The sequence below is a fragment of the Ascidiella aspersa genome, chromosome 1, assembly GCF_963924565.1.
Source record: "Ascidiella aspersa chromosome 1, kaAscAspe10.2, whole genome shotgun sequence".
Taxonomy (NCBI): Eukaryota; Metazoa; Chordata; class Ascidiacea; order Phlebobranchia; family Ascidiidae; genus Ascidiella; species Ascidiella aspersa.
The window spans coordinates 4,864,710-4,879,166 of NC_139447.1; the positions used below are offsets into that span (position 1 = coordinate 4,864,710).

Below are 14,457 nucleotides of genomic sequence, written 5' to 3' on the forward strand. Positions count from 1 at the left end.
CCAGGATTTCGTTGGGGGGAGGCGTAGTACTGTCAAAAACACTTGTTCTTCTCGGCGCCAAATGGACCTTAAAGCAGTTTAATCGTGCAAAGCTAAAAAAAAATTAGTTTATTTGGTTGAATTGGCGAAATTTTCGTGACGTATTTGGCCAGGGTTTACCAAAATTGTATAGTAAACATGGAATTGAGGCTTAATAAATTCTGAAATAAGACAAACTAAGCACAAAACTCAAAAATAAGCACGTTTCTTAGAAATAAGCAGATTAGTATTTTCTAAGACACTGCAATCTAAAATAAGCACAAATCTTAGAAATAAGCACGGTATGGTAACCCTGGCTATTCTCACGATTATCCCAAGTATTTTAACTACACATTTTCTATGTGCCAAAAGCTAGTTTCGCGTTAACACAAGATTACAGAAATACTGTCACGCCGATTTGATTTAGTTAATGATATTCTCATACTTATAATAATTAATTATTACGCAAAATGGCAATTGTATCATAGGCAGACGAACTTTGAAGTTTGCTATTATCGAGTTTAAACTGTTGTCCTCGTGGGAAATCTTCGCGATAGAAATGTTGCTCACAAAACTGTCGTCGATATATACTACAAAGAGCAAACCCTATTAGCTTTTATTATCAACATTTTCTAATTAATAGGTATACAATGCTTGCTAATAATACTGCATTCGTTTTTAAAAACAAGCATATCAATTAATAATTACGATAACAAAAAACAAAGCGTTCAGTGATTTAAAGAAGGTTAGGTGATACGCGATTAAAAGAAAGTGTTACATTTCTACAGAAATACTTCAAAAAACTTTAATTTATTGCTAAACCTAATGATCGTGGAGAACGTGAATGCATGGGTTCGAACAGAAATGGTAAATAACGTCGGCGAAGTGAGTCAGGGTAAGGTTACTGTAGTGATCGTCGTAAATGTAGTAGTGTTCTTCTTCGCCGCCGACTATTTCGGAGAAGAGCGTAGCGTTGAAGTTCTCACTCTTTCCGTTGAATGCGAAAAGGTAAAACTGCGACAAAATAAGTTAACGTATAGCTTTCTGTAAGTGCATGGTCGCACTCAAACAATTGCTTGTACACTGTTAGTTGTTTTTAATCTAGTTGATTGCGACATCCCAGTTTGTTGCTTTATGAAGTCAAAAGACATTACGCCCTTGTTTGAAATAAACTCTTTTTTTTAATTCAAACCATTTTTCAGATTATACTCAAAAATTTCAATTAGGCCTTCATGGACCATAAATCCCCAATGGGGCTATTTACCCCAATTTATAAACCCTGGACCAGTGGTGCTCAAAGTTTTTTTCATATTCCTACTTACAAGCACAAACACTGTCAATTCCTCCTCAGAAAAACAAAGTATGCCATACCTATACTTATTTATTACTTCGATGTATAAATGTGCCTGCATTGGTGGGTATTTCTTAAATGGCTGTAACTGTGAAATAACAATATAGGCTACTAATAAGTAACGCTAAAGAAACAGTACACTTAGATTATGGGCCTATTTGACTCTTTACAAAACGAATCAATATACTTAAATAAGCTTTTTATTGCATATATCCGATTAAATAACATCTTTTTTATCCATTTATCCTGCCTAATTCCCCCCAAATATAAAAATTTATCCCTAAGATAGCCAAATGTCTCCTATTGAGAGCCAATGCCCTGGTCTATATACTTACAAAAAAGCCGCGATCCCTGGCTTCTTTGCCAGCAGCTATGGCGTCGACAGGATCGTCAGGGTTTTTGTCGATCCCAATTTGGATAAGCTTGGGTACCCGCGAGTCTCTGGCTCCCGCTTCTTCGGTGAACATGTTGTTTGCGGCGTAACGAATGGCTGCTCCCAAGTTAACCGGTCCTTAAAACAAAGAAAAGGAAATACTGCATCCATAGTTAAAGAAATACGTTCGCAAAAGTTTCCAAGAATTTATAAGAATTTGTATTGCGTCCTGTTTAGGTTCGTTTTTTAAAACAGCAACCTATAAATGTTGAGTGATAATCCAAATGGGTGTTCTATTCAAGATAATTTGATCTTCAAATAATCACTGATGGTCCAGGCAGTCTTTAGTACGTGCTGCCAATCAGTGGAAAGCATTTAATAACAGTTTACAAAAGTTCTTGGGTTTACAAAAGTACTAGTTTTGAGTTGACCACAAACAGCTTATTTCAGTGTTTTGTTCAAATAAACGTTGATCAATCTTACCGTTATTAGTATTATATGGTTGTATGTAGGCCTATAGGCTGTTTTTCCTCATGAAAAATATATAATCACATGTTGTTATTCATAACAAGCATATTTTGATCTTTAAAGGGACCTATTTTATTGATATCTCAACCAAAACCACTGAAAATAGGACCTTTTTAAATACGACAAAATTGCCCTCTGACCTTCGTTAACCGGTATCATTCTTTCGTGGGCAAGTTGAATCATCTTGTTTACGTCGTAGTTTGAGTCGGCGAAGTTAATGACTGTATTGAGCTGAGGTTGACCACTGAAGTACATCGCTCCTTCTTGTACGCCGTCCCAAGCAAATATTTCGTACCTCGAATTTCGGAATTGGTTAACTTTGCTGGTAATAATAGTAAAAAAGTGCAAAGCGCTCTATTCATATAAAAACAAAAGTGCAAGCGTTCTGTTTATTGGTAGAGTTTTGGGCTGTATTAATTTGTTTTGCGAAAACACATTCAAAATTTGACTGTTAAATTGATTTGCCGTCTTGCTAACGTGAAATTAATATGTCAAATCATGTCAAGCCGCGGTGGATTTCCTTAGAAATCTATCATAATAGTATTGCCTTTCATTGCATATAGATAGTTACCAACAATCCCAAATCGAACGTTGTAATTTCTAACGTAATGCCTTTATTTTATAAACCACCATTTCAAAACAAATCATGAGGTAAAGCATCCTTCACCGAAAGCCTCAGCGAATATGTCAGTCAATGATGTAAGCAAGGCAAGAAAACCAATTAGTCTGCAGTGAGGTTCGAACTCACGACCTCGGTCATACAGGGACAGTCGCCCTAACAACTGAGCTGCACAGGCTCAGAGAGAAGCGAATGGAGAAACAACCATGACACCCAATGCGCCCTACATTCTGCCATGGCTTTCGATTTACTATTGCTACGTAAACCCTAATGCCTAATCGTTTGTCAAAAAGCAGGTTTAGAAGGGTTAGATGAAATGTGTTTAACACATATGTGTGTGTATTTTTCATTAAAAGTAAAGCATTTTATAAATTTACAATACGAGCGTAAAGAATTGCTATTATTCCTACCGAGCAGGTAAGAAAGAAATGTTGCAAACGATGTTCAAGCTGTTTTACAAAAAAGAACAAGCAGGTTTATTCACGACACCTATAGGTCGGTAACTCACTTTGGAAAGTCCTCTATCCAATGCAAACTCTGTTCACGACCCACCGCTTCTGATTTGTAACTAAAGATGGCCACCGAATCGTACAAAAGGTGAGGCGGACACGAACCTGAGAAGAGATTGCTAATTTAAGATTCGGTATTTATCAAGAAGGTTAAACTTTATAAGGTTCTTGTCAAATTGTAGTTGTTTACTGCTGTAAACATCCCTAAACCTGAGCCGCAATTCATGTGCTAAAAGTGATTGTGCGGAACACCAAACGGAAGTTTATAAATTATAATGCATTAAAATGAACAAAACAACAAACACGCTCGTTTAGTTTTTATTTCATGTTCGGGCTATATTCTAATTCCATTGTTACACAACGAGACATTATTACAACAATAAAGTAACCAAATCACAATACAAAAACAAGTTGGTGACAGTGGAGAACAATTTCATAAATTGAAAACTACCGGTACCCAATTTCATTGTATTAAACCAGTAATTAATTTTCGATGGGTGTGGCATGGAACAGTTTTTAAATTAAAAAAATTCTTGCGAAAAACCGTCAATTTTTTTTCCACGGAGCACCGGTTGAATTACTGCACTAAACAATATATTCTATTATAATACAACCAGCAACTGTATTTACTTACGAGCGCAACAGGGACGTTCTATTGACCAAGTAGAATTGCCCATGCAGACGTTTGTGTCGCGACCCTTCGGATGGATAAAATAATTCTCGTCCGTACACTCGTACTGACAGATTTGATTCTGCCCCTCTCTACCGTAACAATTCATTTTTCCATGCGGAAACTCTCTCTTCTGGCCCGGGCATTCGTTGGCTAAAATTATTATTTTAACATTAAACTTAAATTATTATTCTCCATCATTTTAATTCAAATCGAATCTTACTTTTTTAAGCCCATATCTCACCTGTTGGTAAAGGCATAGCTGCCTTGTAACAAGAAGGTGTTCCTCCATTGCACACATCCGTATCACAACAGCACGTGCAGAAAGAATTGGCCTGGTCAACGTTGCACTGTGTAGACTTGCCGGATCTTTGATTGTCCTGTTATTACTCTTGGTTTAAATTACTAATTTATCGGCAGTATTTCCTGTTGTATTATTTGTTGCAAATCCTCTTGAAAGTATAAGTAGGCTAAGTAGCATATGACTTATCAAGATTTAGAATTTCAATTTGTAATTAAAACCTGCATCTGATTATCTTGGCAAGCTTTTTCATTCTTGCATCGTTTTTCAACAGTCAGCTTATCGTGATGTCTTCTGATTGCGGTTTCGCACGATTGCTGTATAGCAAAAGAAAAAAAACATGAAAATCGGCCATTAGCCACTTGTGAAATTACCATTACAGCTAATCCTTCTGCAACAAAAATCTTTTATTTTGACTGAAATTTAGACTGTACTTACTTGATTTTGTTGACATTGTGTCACGTGACCACGTACGTCACAATCTTCGAAGCTTGAACCCTTGCAAGTCATGCATTTCAAAGCTAAAATAAAGCAATTTTTGTCAATGCTGTCGAGCTAAATTAGCACTAGGAACCAATCTTTTTCAATACCGTATTTGAGTCAGTATTTAAAAAAAAAAGGAGAATCAGATTGTTTACTTTGAAAAATGATTTAAATTTTAATTCGACAATTTAAAGTTTATGTTTTTCGTTCGACTGACCAAGTCATGTAATTCAAATATGTTGTAGCTTTAGTTTGAATCGAGTAATTCATATTGGTCGTTCCAAATGTAAATCGGGTTATTTTTTAACTATACATTAGTTAATCCGATGAACTTAAATATCATCGGCCTGGCTGATATTTAGTTTTTAATTATTATACCAGGGCTACTCTACTGGCGGTCCGCGGTCCGAATGCAGACCTTTTCAGTGTTGAATCCGGACCTTAGCTGTTCAGTATTTACTTAACAATGCGATTGGACGAGTTTTCGCATGGAAAACAATTGCTGCTGTTCATTGAAAACCCCTTTCTAGCAACGGACGTTACAGAATTCTCAGTTAAAGCGAAGGACATATGTAAATTATATCGTATTACAATTTGTATTACTGTAAATTTTTTCGTGAAAGTTATAACCTATCTAAGCAAATTTTAAACTTTTTTAAGTGAACCTTTGCTAAAATAGTTGAGTAGCTCTGTACTATACACACCACCGCTAGCGTTTAAATAATTACCTTCAGTATACGTAGCCGCAACCAGTAGGACTAGGCCAATGAAGAACCTACACTGCTGCATGCTGATATTTGGCTGTGCGGTTATTCGACTATATGTCTGCAGTAACTTGCAAGTTTGTATTGCCAAATAAAGCGGCATTTCGGTTTGCTCAATTTGGTGACCGTGGCATTAGCCTTGGGCAAAACCGGCGCACATTTTATTATGATTTGTTTTTAAGATAAGGATGTTAACCGGAATTTCATGCGTCGTAGCTTAAACCGTGTTTTTTAAACAATGTTTTTTGTAAATATTTTTGACGTCCGATTACCGAGAACAATAATTTGATTTTAGGTGTTTTAAATAAAAAAAAATGACGAAAATTTTGTTCTTAGACAAAAATGTATTTTATAAATTTAAACGACCAAAAAAAAAACACTCAAGTTGGCCGTCCACATTTATATCGAAATTGACCACCGTCGTCATAAAAGTTTAATTTAAACCCCTTCAAACCATTTGGCGAATCGTTGACTCTCCAATGACATTAGAATGATCCGTTTTAAGGAACGAATACTTTAACAGAGCGGTCCAACCACTTTGTCCGCGACTCTTTTAATTGGCCCGCGATCTTACTATCGAGGCCAGTAATGAAATCCCAAAATATATTTTTAGGGCCCGTGATCAAGGTACTTGGCCACACATTGATGCATTTGTTCCCTTGTAATTTAAGTGTACCCAACGTTTATTTCTGTCTAATTAAACTAGGTAACGAAAACGTTTTAGCATTCAAGCTTGGTTCGATTTTATGTTGTTTTTTCTTTGTATGTTTTATATTATGGCGTGCCAATGCACAAATGCGATATTTGTACCTTTTTTAAGTCCTTTCTTAAGTCCCAAGCGAGTAAACAGACCCTTTGCAAAATAAATATTCTTTCCAATTATGTGTGATTTTCAGCTTCGCAGTGTACTGTTGTATGGTAAGTAAAACCCCATGCGCCTTCAATACAACATAAACGCAATATATGTATTTTGCGATTCGAAAATATTTTACGTTAATAAATTTGGCCCGCTATATGGAAAGAATGACTTTTGTTGGCCAGCGACAAAACAAAGCTGAACAACGCTGTTTTAAAAAGTTTATCTCACAGGCTTTTCGTAAGGTCAGTGGTCCAAAACTGTTTTACGTGGCATACCCCTTGCGTTGTTTGCAATACTTGCAGTCTGTCGTTTAAACTCCAGTGTTATAAACAGTCATTTTGAAATGACTGAAGTCCAAGTTAAGTCATTTAGAATAAATAACAAGTCAAGTCCTAATCAAGTCATAATTAAGACAGTGAATTTTAACTCAATAACTCAGGTATGTAAGGCTTTGTCATTTAGTGTCTGCAATGGGCGACACACCCCTCCACCTGTGAGATAAGTATAGGCACTCAAAAAACTTACAAACGTGGTTATTGACAGCAACGAAAGTTAATAAGTAATTCTGTCGTCATTCATTTCCCACAACAAACCATTGTATAAGGTGACGTAACCATTTTTTTCCAAATGATATACAATACTTATACAATGTTTGTATATTCAGTAAGCGTCTTAACCTAACTAAAAAATTCAAACGATGACTTGCATTAAAATTTTTACTTACACTCAAAACTGTTTATGTTAGTTGTATATTTTCAACTGCATATTCCACCAAACTGAAAGTTCATCGGAGACTTAAAACATCATACAACAAAATAAAACACTTCTAGTTTGATTTATTTGAAATATTGTTAGTATAATTATTATCACCGATAACAAAGGGTAAATCCGTAAGTGAATTCTTGCTATTTAGTGTGTATGTTTAGTTTTGAGCGACTCGTTAATTTTACAATACAAAACGTGGTACGTTTCAATTTACAGCACAATTCGAGTCGTCTTATTGAGCAGGATGTTGTTATGCTTTACTCGTGGTCGTGAAGAACGTGTTTGCACGGATTCGAGCAGAAATGCTCTGCCACGTCCTGAAAGTGTTCGGCAGTAAGGTTGATGTAGAAGTCATCGAATATATAGAGGTGCTCTTTTTCTTCGCCAACAATGTCGTAGAGTACTTCTTTGTTGTAAGCTGTCGAGTTTGCGTTAAATGCATAGACATAGACCTGCAACATGTCGTGAAGCTGTAATTTGCGACCAATTGGTTGAATTAAATTCAATCACCCAAAATGCAAAGCCAAATCTCTCATTTTGCATTTTTTTTCAAAAGCATCTGGCACATTAAATAAGTATTACCGGACTCGAACGTTTCACAATATAAATGCTATATGAGTATATACGGTTTAGATTGGATGGGGATCAAAATAAATGAAATTTGGATTACAATCTAAAGTGTTTCAAGCATAAATGAGTCTTGGGCATTCGAGCAAAGACAACTCAAAACAACCTACAGCCCCTGATGTATGTAAACCCCCTAAATTGCCCGACAGGCACGAAGTCACTTCTACCTACTGCATTCTCCCCTTTATAAACTTACTAAGCGTTTGAGTGTGTTGGTTGGGAGTTTTATAGTTCGGCATGAATAAATGTCAAACCCATACGGAAAATGTAAAATTGAATATAGAATTATTTCAAACGTTCAAAATATGATACCAATTTCAGTATGGAAACATATGTACACGCATATGTGTGTTAACAACTGGCTTTCAGTGTACTAATTTCAGTATGAACTTTAAAATTTGACAATCTCTTTTGGGACAAAATTTAAAATACTACGATCTAGAAAAAAATAATTAAAAAAATGACCAAAATAACTTTACTGGGACTTATTTATTTCAAAATGGATTGTTTACAACACTGGATTTCGCTATCCATGTTAGCAACATCCGGCAACTTTGAGGCCAAAAACCATTATCTAGAAAAAAAAACAAAAACCATTATCTAGAAATATTTGTGTCGTTAATTCTTAATGTGACCATTGGGGGCGCGATACTGCTTAGAAACAATCGAACATAAAAAAATATAGTGTGTTTATCAAATTTTAACAAATATTTCGTGTTTTTTCATGATTAAGCTATCTTCAGCTCCATTTGTGGCCAACTTTAATTACCAAAATTCCTTGCGATCTTGCTTCCTTTGCAGCGGCAACTGCATCAGCAGGATCATCCGGGTTTTGATCGGTTGAAATTGAGATCATTTTTGGCACACGCGAGTCTCTGGCCCCTGCCTCCTTGCTGAACAAGTAGTTTGTGGCGTAACGAATTGCGGCACCGTAGTTCACCGGTCCTGCGATATATAAACGAATCAGTAGAAAACTATGTTTATTTTAGTTTTTTTGTCGTAGTCACTGGTTTCGAATCATTGGGTAGAAAGGCTTTACTTTACCCTCGCAGTTTAATTAGGCTCACTGTAGCTCAACTTTAAAATTTTTAGCGGAGCACTCACCATGAAAAAAAACACAACATTAGCTGTGTCATGGTGATTGCTGGTTTGGTCAACCTTTATACAAAGCGTCACCCACCATTGTTGCTATGTAAATAAAGTGACGCTGTTGCCCAGTAATGACTTAAGTAAATCAGCTAAATCAAACAAGTTAAACGTTTTTAAACTTTGGGTCTATTAAGCCTTTTGGGGGACAGTTGTTCTAACCTGAAATTTGTAGAAGGAGAAACTGGCTTGACATCGATTGAGGTTATTTTTTTATTCAAATGGTTCATTTCAATTTATTTCGCCATCCATAAACCGTTTACCCACTGTATGGTTGGTTTAAAACAATTTAGTAAAAAGAGCACACATTTTCTCAAGCATAATTTACTTTTGACCTGTTTTAGCCCACTTTTAGCCCACTACTTAACCTTAAACCGTCTTGGTGCTAACGCTAACATGCTTGGATGCTAACTTGAACAGAAACTTTTAGTTAAATTAATTGACTTGGGTAAGTTTACTATAGGCTTGTTGGTACAAATTATGGCTTTACCTTCGTTGACAGGGTTCAATCTCTTTTCAGCTAATTGAATTATTTTATTAACGTCGTAATTCACTTCGGCAAAGGTGACGACTGTTTCAAGCTGAGGTTGTCCACTAAAGTACAGCAGAGATTCCTGGACGCCGTCCCATGCGAATATCTGGTAGCTGTAAATCGTTTAATAAGATATAGGCGTTGGTCACAACGTCAGAGAAAACATCATAGGCCTACTAAAGCTAAATATGCTGTTGCTGCCAAACGTGGTATAGAGTCTACCATACTAACAAGTAGGCCTATATTGGGCTGTGATTCCCAAACTGTGTTCCGCGACACACTATAGTGCGCCTCGAAAGATAATTTTTGTAATTTCGAAAAAGAGAGTAGGTTATTTGTACCACCAATGGACATACACGCGAAAATTTTATACTTAAATAACTTTGAGACACATACATATAGTTTGTCTTGTTTTAAGGGCGATTGTAAAATTACTCTATTGTTGTTCTGTTAAAAGTGTGCCGCGAAATAGTTGATTTTTTTAGCGTGCCGCGAGCCAAACAGTCTAGGAACCACTGATATAGGGTATACTAACGAGATGTACAGTATAAACCAAAAGTGTATTGTACTAACTCGTTCGGCAATTGAGCCAAAAATTGACCAAAAACTACTAACATATTTTAAGGTATGTGATATAGAGTTTATTTCACAATTTACATTCTAAACTGTTTTACGTACAGAAAACAAGGGTGCATCTAAAATATACAGGATCACGAGGTACGCAAGGAGCCTTACGATCATTGCGATCCTTGTGTGACTTGTGATCCCGCATATTTTAGATGCACCGGAAAGGAATGTCCGGCGTAAGCATTTAGTATGACAACCTTGTAATTTGTCAAAAATAATATAATCATCCACGAGTAACACTAGCAATAAAGGTTGCGAACACTTAGGTTTTTACTGCAACACATATTTCGTTAACTCACGTCGGAAAGTCTTTTACCCAATCCATACCCTGCGTTCGTCCGACGGCTTCAGATTGGTAACTGAAGAGAGACACAGAGTCGTACAAAAGATGCGGTGGACAAGAACCTACAACATATCCTAATTAACTTGTTTGATCTTTAACCTTTTTCCAGGGATGGAAATAGAATAGTTTTCTTAACGAAACGCATAATATTTTTTATAGATGTCGCCACAAAGTTACGTCACACGTCTGAAACAGGTAACTTTAGGCAGCCTGAGGTTAATGTTTGAGGTAGTGCACTAATGTAAAATTAGGGCAATCTGGTGGCGGTATGTAAAGACAAATTGTATTAAATGCTTGACAGGCTTTTGCACAACCGTGCTCCATAAAGGTCAAAGTAGAAATGAAGGCAACCACAATGCTTAAAGTAGAAGCACATTTGCACAATTAGACAAATATGGCCATTTATAATGGAATATGAAACTGAAAACCTGATTTATGTAGGCCTATATTATTATAATACGCATACTACAACCTCCAACCATTATGCTCCATAGTTTAAAAACATTTAAGTTAAGGGAATGCTCTCCAGTGAGAGTTTGCATTGTGTTCCCATTATTATTCCCAAATTCGTTCCTATGGTGGGCTGTCCTGGTTTAAAAGGGCATAGCCCGGTAAAAATTGAACATTTTTTTACCAAAACAATACACTTAACTGGAACCCCGTTCCAGACCGTTTGGCACTGTCATTATCCAAGGCCAAAAAGTTATATTAAGTTATTCTTACGAGCACAGCAAGGACGTTCTATTGACCAAGTCGAGTTGTCCATGCAGACGTTGGTGTCGCGACCCTTCGGATGGATAAAATAATCCGGACCCGTACACTCGTACTGACAGATTTCATTCTGCCCCTTTCCACCGTAGCAATTCACCCTTCCATGCGGAAATGTTAGCTCCTGGGCTGCGCAGTCGTTGACTAAAATGTACTTTTAATTATGAATTGTGTGACACATATACTGAATAGTGAAGTCGAAGAGTAAACGTTTAAAAAAATACTGACACTTTTAACACTGTTTTTAAAATGTATTGTCATATGTCACATATGTGCTTTATCAAAAATTACGAACGTCATTTTAAACCGTCCACCTGTGGGGAGAGGCATATCCGACTTGTAACAGGAAGATATTCCTCCATTACACACATCTGTATCACAACAACAAGTGCAGAAAGAGTTTGTCTGGTCCGTGTTGCATTGTGTTGACTTACCGGAGCGTTGATTATTCTGGTATAAAGAATAGCACAGTTTTTGTCCGGTCCTAAACCAGCATTGCAGTCCAACACTTGTATTTTATTTCGTAAAACGTTTTAGTACGCATGAAATAATTAGTTGTCATTCAATCCACACCTGCATCTGATTGTTTTGGCATGCATTTTCATCCTTGCATCGTTTTTCAACAGTCAGTTTATCGCCATATCTTCTGATCGCTGTTTCGCAAGATTGCTTGAAAAAAACATTTGCTTGTTGAAAACAGGGGTGTGCAACCTGTGGCCCGCGGGCCCAATGCGGCTGGATTAGCGAAAATAAGTAACCCACAAAAGGGGGTGTCCATAAAGTTAATTTACAATTTAAAAAATGATTAAAAAATGAAATGATGATAATGAGGTTTGTTTTATGTTAATCAGTATTTGACACTAAAATTAATTGTTTCAGACAAAATTTCTAAATTAACCGTTTATATGTGCTTGGTGCAACTAATAGTGCCCATATAGAAGTGTATTAAATAAAGTAATGATATTTTTTAATATTTTTAATTAAATGTTGATTAAATGTTTAGAAGTGTGTTTAATGTGTATTTTATCAATGGTTTTCTTGCTAATGATAAAATTGTTATTTTTATAGACAAGAAGTTAAAAGAGAATTCGTTTTTTTTTAATGTAAACACCCAATGTGTTTCAAAAGCATTAGAATGATTCTTACCTAAAATTGCAATTTAAACTTCTCAAGGTAAATTTCGAAATACATAAGTCACTATTTCAATAAAAAAAGCACCGGATTCCTTCAGGAAAAATGTTTATTGTAAAAAAAAAGTCAGACCATTAGCAAATTGCAAAAATACAACATAATATCATAAAGGTAATTTAATGTCAATTTTACTTTTAAAATTAAATGTCAATTTTTACAGTACATATTACAGTTTAACGAAGGTATTTCTGGAAGTGTACTGAGAATAACATCGCTCATTATATTTAATATGTTGTTGCTAACTTGAAATAGCTCCACATTATGGCCGTGGCTGCATCATCGACATTTGTTTAACGCACATGTACATACACTATTTTCAAACTATAGATTAAACGAATCCGTCATTATTGGTGCTGCCCAAAGAACGCCTGGAAATAGACTTTAATTTTCCAGAACCCCTGTTAAGCTGAATACGGTAGATAACAAACACGTTTTTCCTTTTTGGCATACACATGATTTGCCCAAATCAGTCTAATGCGAATACATATACTTGGAGCGGCGGGTAAATATTGCACATCCTAGGACACTAGATTAAAAATAAAATTAAACAAATATTTGACCGGTAAATTGACATTTTCATATTTCCTAAATCAACAAAAAGTGACTGTGGCAATTTTTAAAAATTGAATAAAATCGCACTAACTTGATTTTGCTGACATTCTGTCACGTGACCACGTACATCACAATCTTCAAAGCTTGATCCGTAACAAGTCATGCATTTCAAAGCTTTAATAAAGCCAAATTGATTACCAAGTTATAACTAGGGGCACCCGATAATATCATATTGCAACTGATACCCGATGCCAAGTCGTAGTATCGCTACTAGTCCGATAATTAGGTTGTATCTGTGTCGATACGATAGCAAACTAATATAGACATTTTAGATATTATTTGCGATCCAACACAGTGACTTCTACTTCCAAAGGTACTAAACTTCTAAACGCTGAAGCAAATTTTGGACTAACCTGGAAAAAGGTCTTGGACGTTTCAGTTTTGCCTATATTTCTTGTTTAAGAATATAGTGATGACGTCATTTTGTATCGTATTGGTTCGCGATACTTTTTGTCCACGATATAAGGTATCGGAATAAAATGTCAAGTATATCGGACATCTATAGTGACAACTATTATCGTAATATGCTAATTTATCTCACCTTCAATCGACGAAGCCACATATAGTAGATTCAGACTGACACATAACCAAAACTGCATGTTAATACTCTTTGGCCGTTTTTAAACGTATTTTTATGCAGCAAAGCACTTTCAGTTCGGTTTCCCTATTTCATACTGCCAAACTGGTTTGACCAGTAGATCGTCCATCTTTTATAGCCTTGGGTGTAAATCGCCCTCAAACGGCCATGTGCCGCACTTAACCTTATCCAAATTCCGTTTATCTGTTATTAGATATTACCATTAACTGTAGTAGGTATAGGCTACCCTGAAAGCCATTGCAGACCGAACCTGTCGATCAATGATCAAAAAGCAGCTACAGAAGGGCTAGATCACAGTTGTTGGATACATATCTGTGTGTATCTTTTATTGAATTAACTGTATAACATTCGGTCAATTTTGTTAAAAGAAAACGCAAATTACTTTTACCCAACCTTTTGGATTAAATTTGCTTGATTTAAGCGAAATACTGCTGACAGCTTTTCAAACTGTTTTGGTAGCTTGAACAAAACACGGACCATGGTCAATTTTATCCCTAAGGTTGTCCGTTTTTTTCAACAAGTTAAAAGGTGGAAATATCCACGCTATTACAAATTTCGTTAGTACAGTGGTTGCCAAACTGTTGGCCATGGTCCATAGTGGTCCAAGAGAAACAAAAGAATCCTTGAGCAGTAAATTAGAAATCAACCAAAGTGTTTTAACACATCAGAACAAAGCAGGTTCATTAAACTCAAAGCTGGTATACGAATAGCGAGTTACAACTAACTTGTTCTACAACTCTGAGGCTATAAGCCAGTGACATATATCGTGCCAA

The 14,457-nt window shown here is 36.0% G+C and overlaps 1 protein-coding gene across 1 annotated transcript; it reads right to left on the reverse strand.

Moving 5' to 3' along the window:
- Positions 1 to 840: 840 nt before the first annotated feature.
- On the reverse strand, positions 841 to 13,685 carry LOC146166675 (uncharacterized). The gene is made up of 18 exons (XM_083384536.1): positions 13,628 to 13,685; positions 13,118 to 13,200; positions 11,857 to 11,952; positions 11,598 to 11,733; positions 11,239 to 11,427; positions 10,472 to 10,577; positions 9,504 to 9,658; positions 8,637 to 8,812; positions 7,502 to 7,692; positions 6,959 to 6,966; positions 4,808 to 4,890; positions 4,591 to 4,686; positions 4,313 to 4,448; positions 4,033 to 4,221; positions 3,398 to 3,503; positions 2,411 to 2,565; positions 1,705 to 1,880; positions 841 to 1,032 (listed from the first exon to the last, which is right to left on the reverse strand). Exons 1-18 carry the CDS (start codon positions 13,683 to 13,685, stop codon positions 841 to 843), a joined length of 2,331 nt encoding a protein of 776 aa, XP_083240662.1.
- Positions 13,686 to 14,457: the final 772 nt, after the last annotated feature.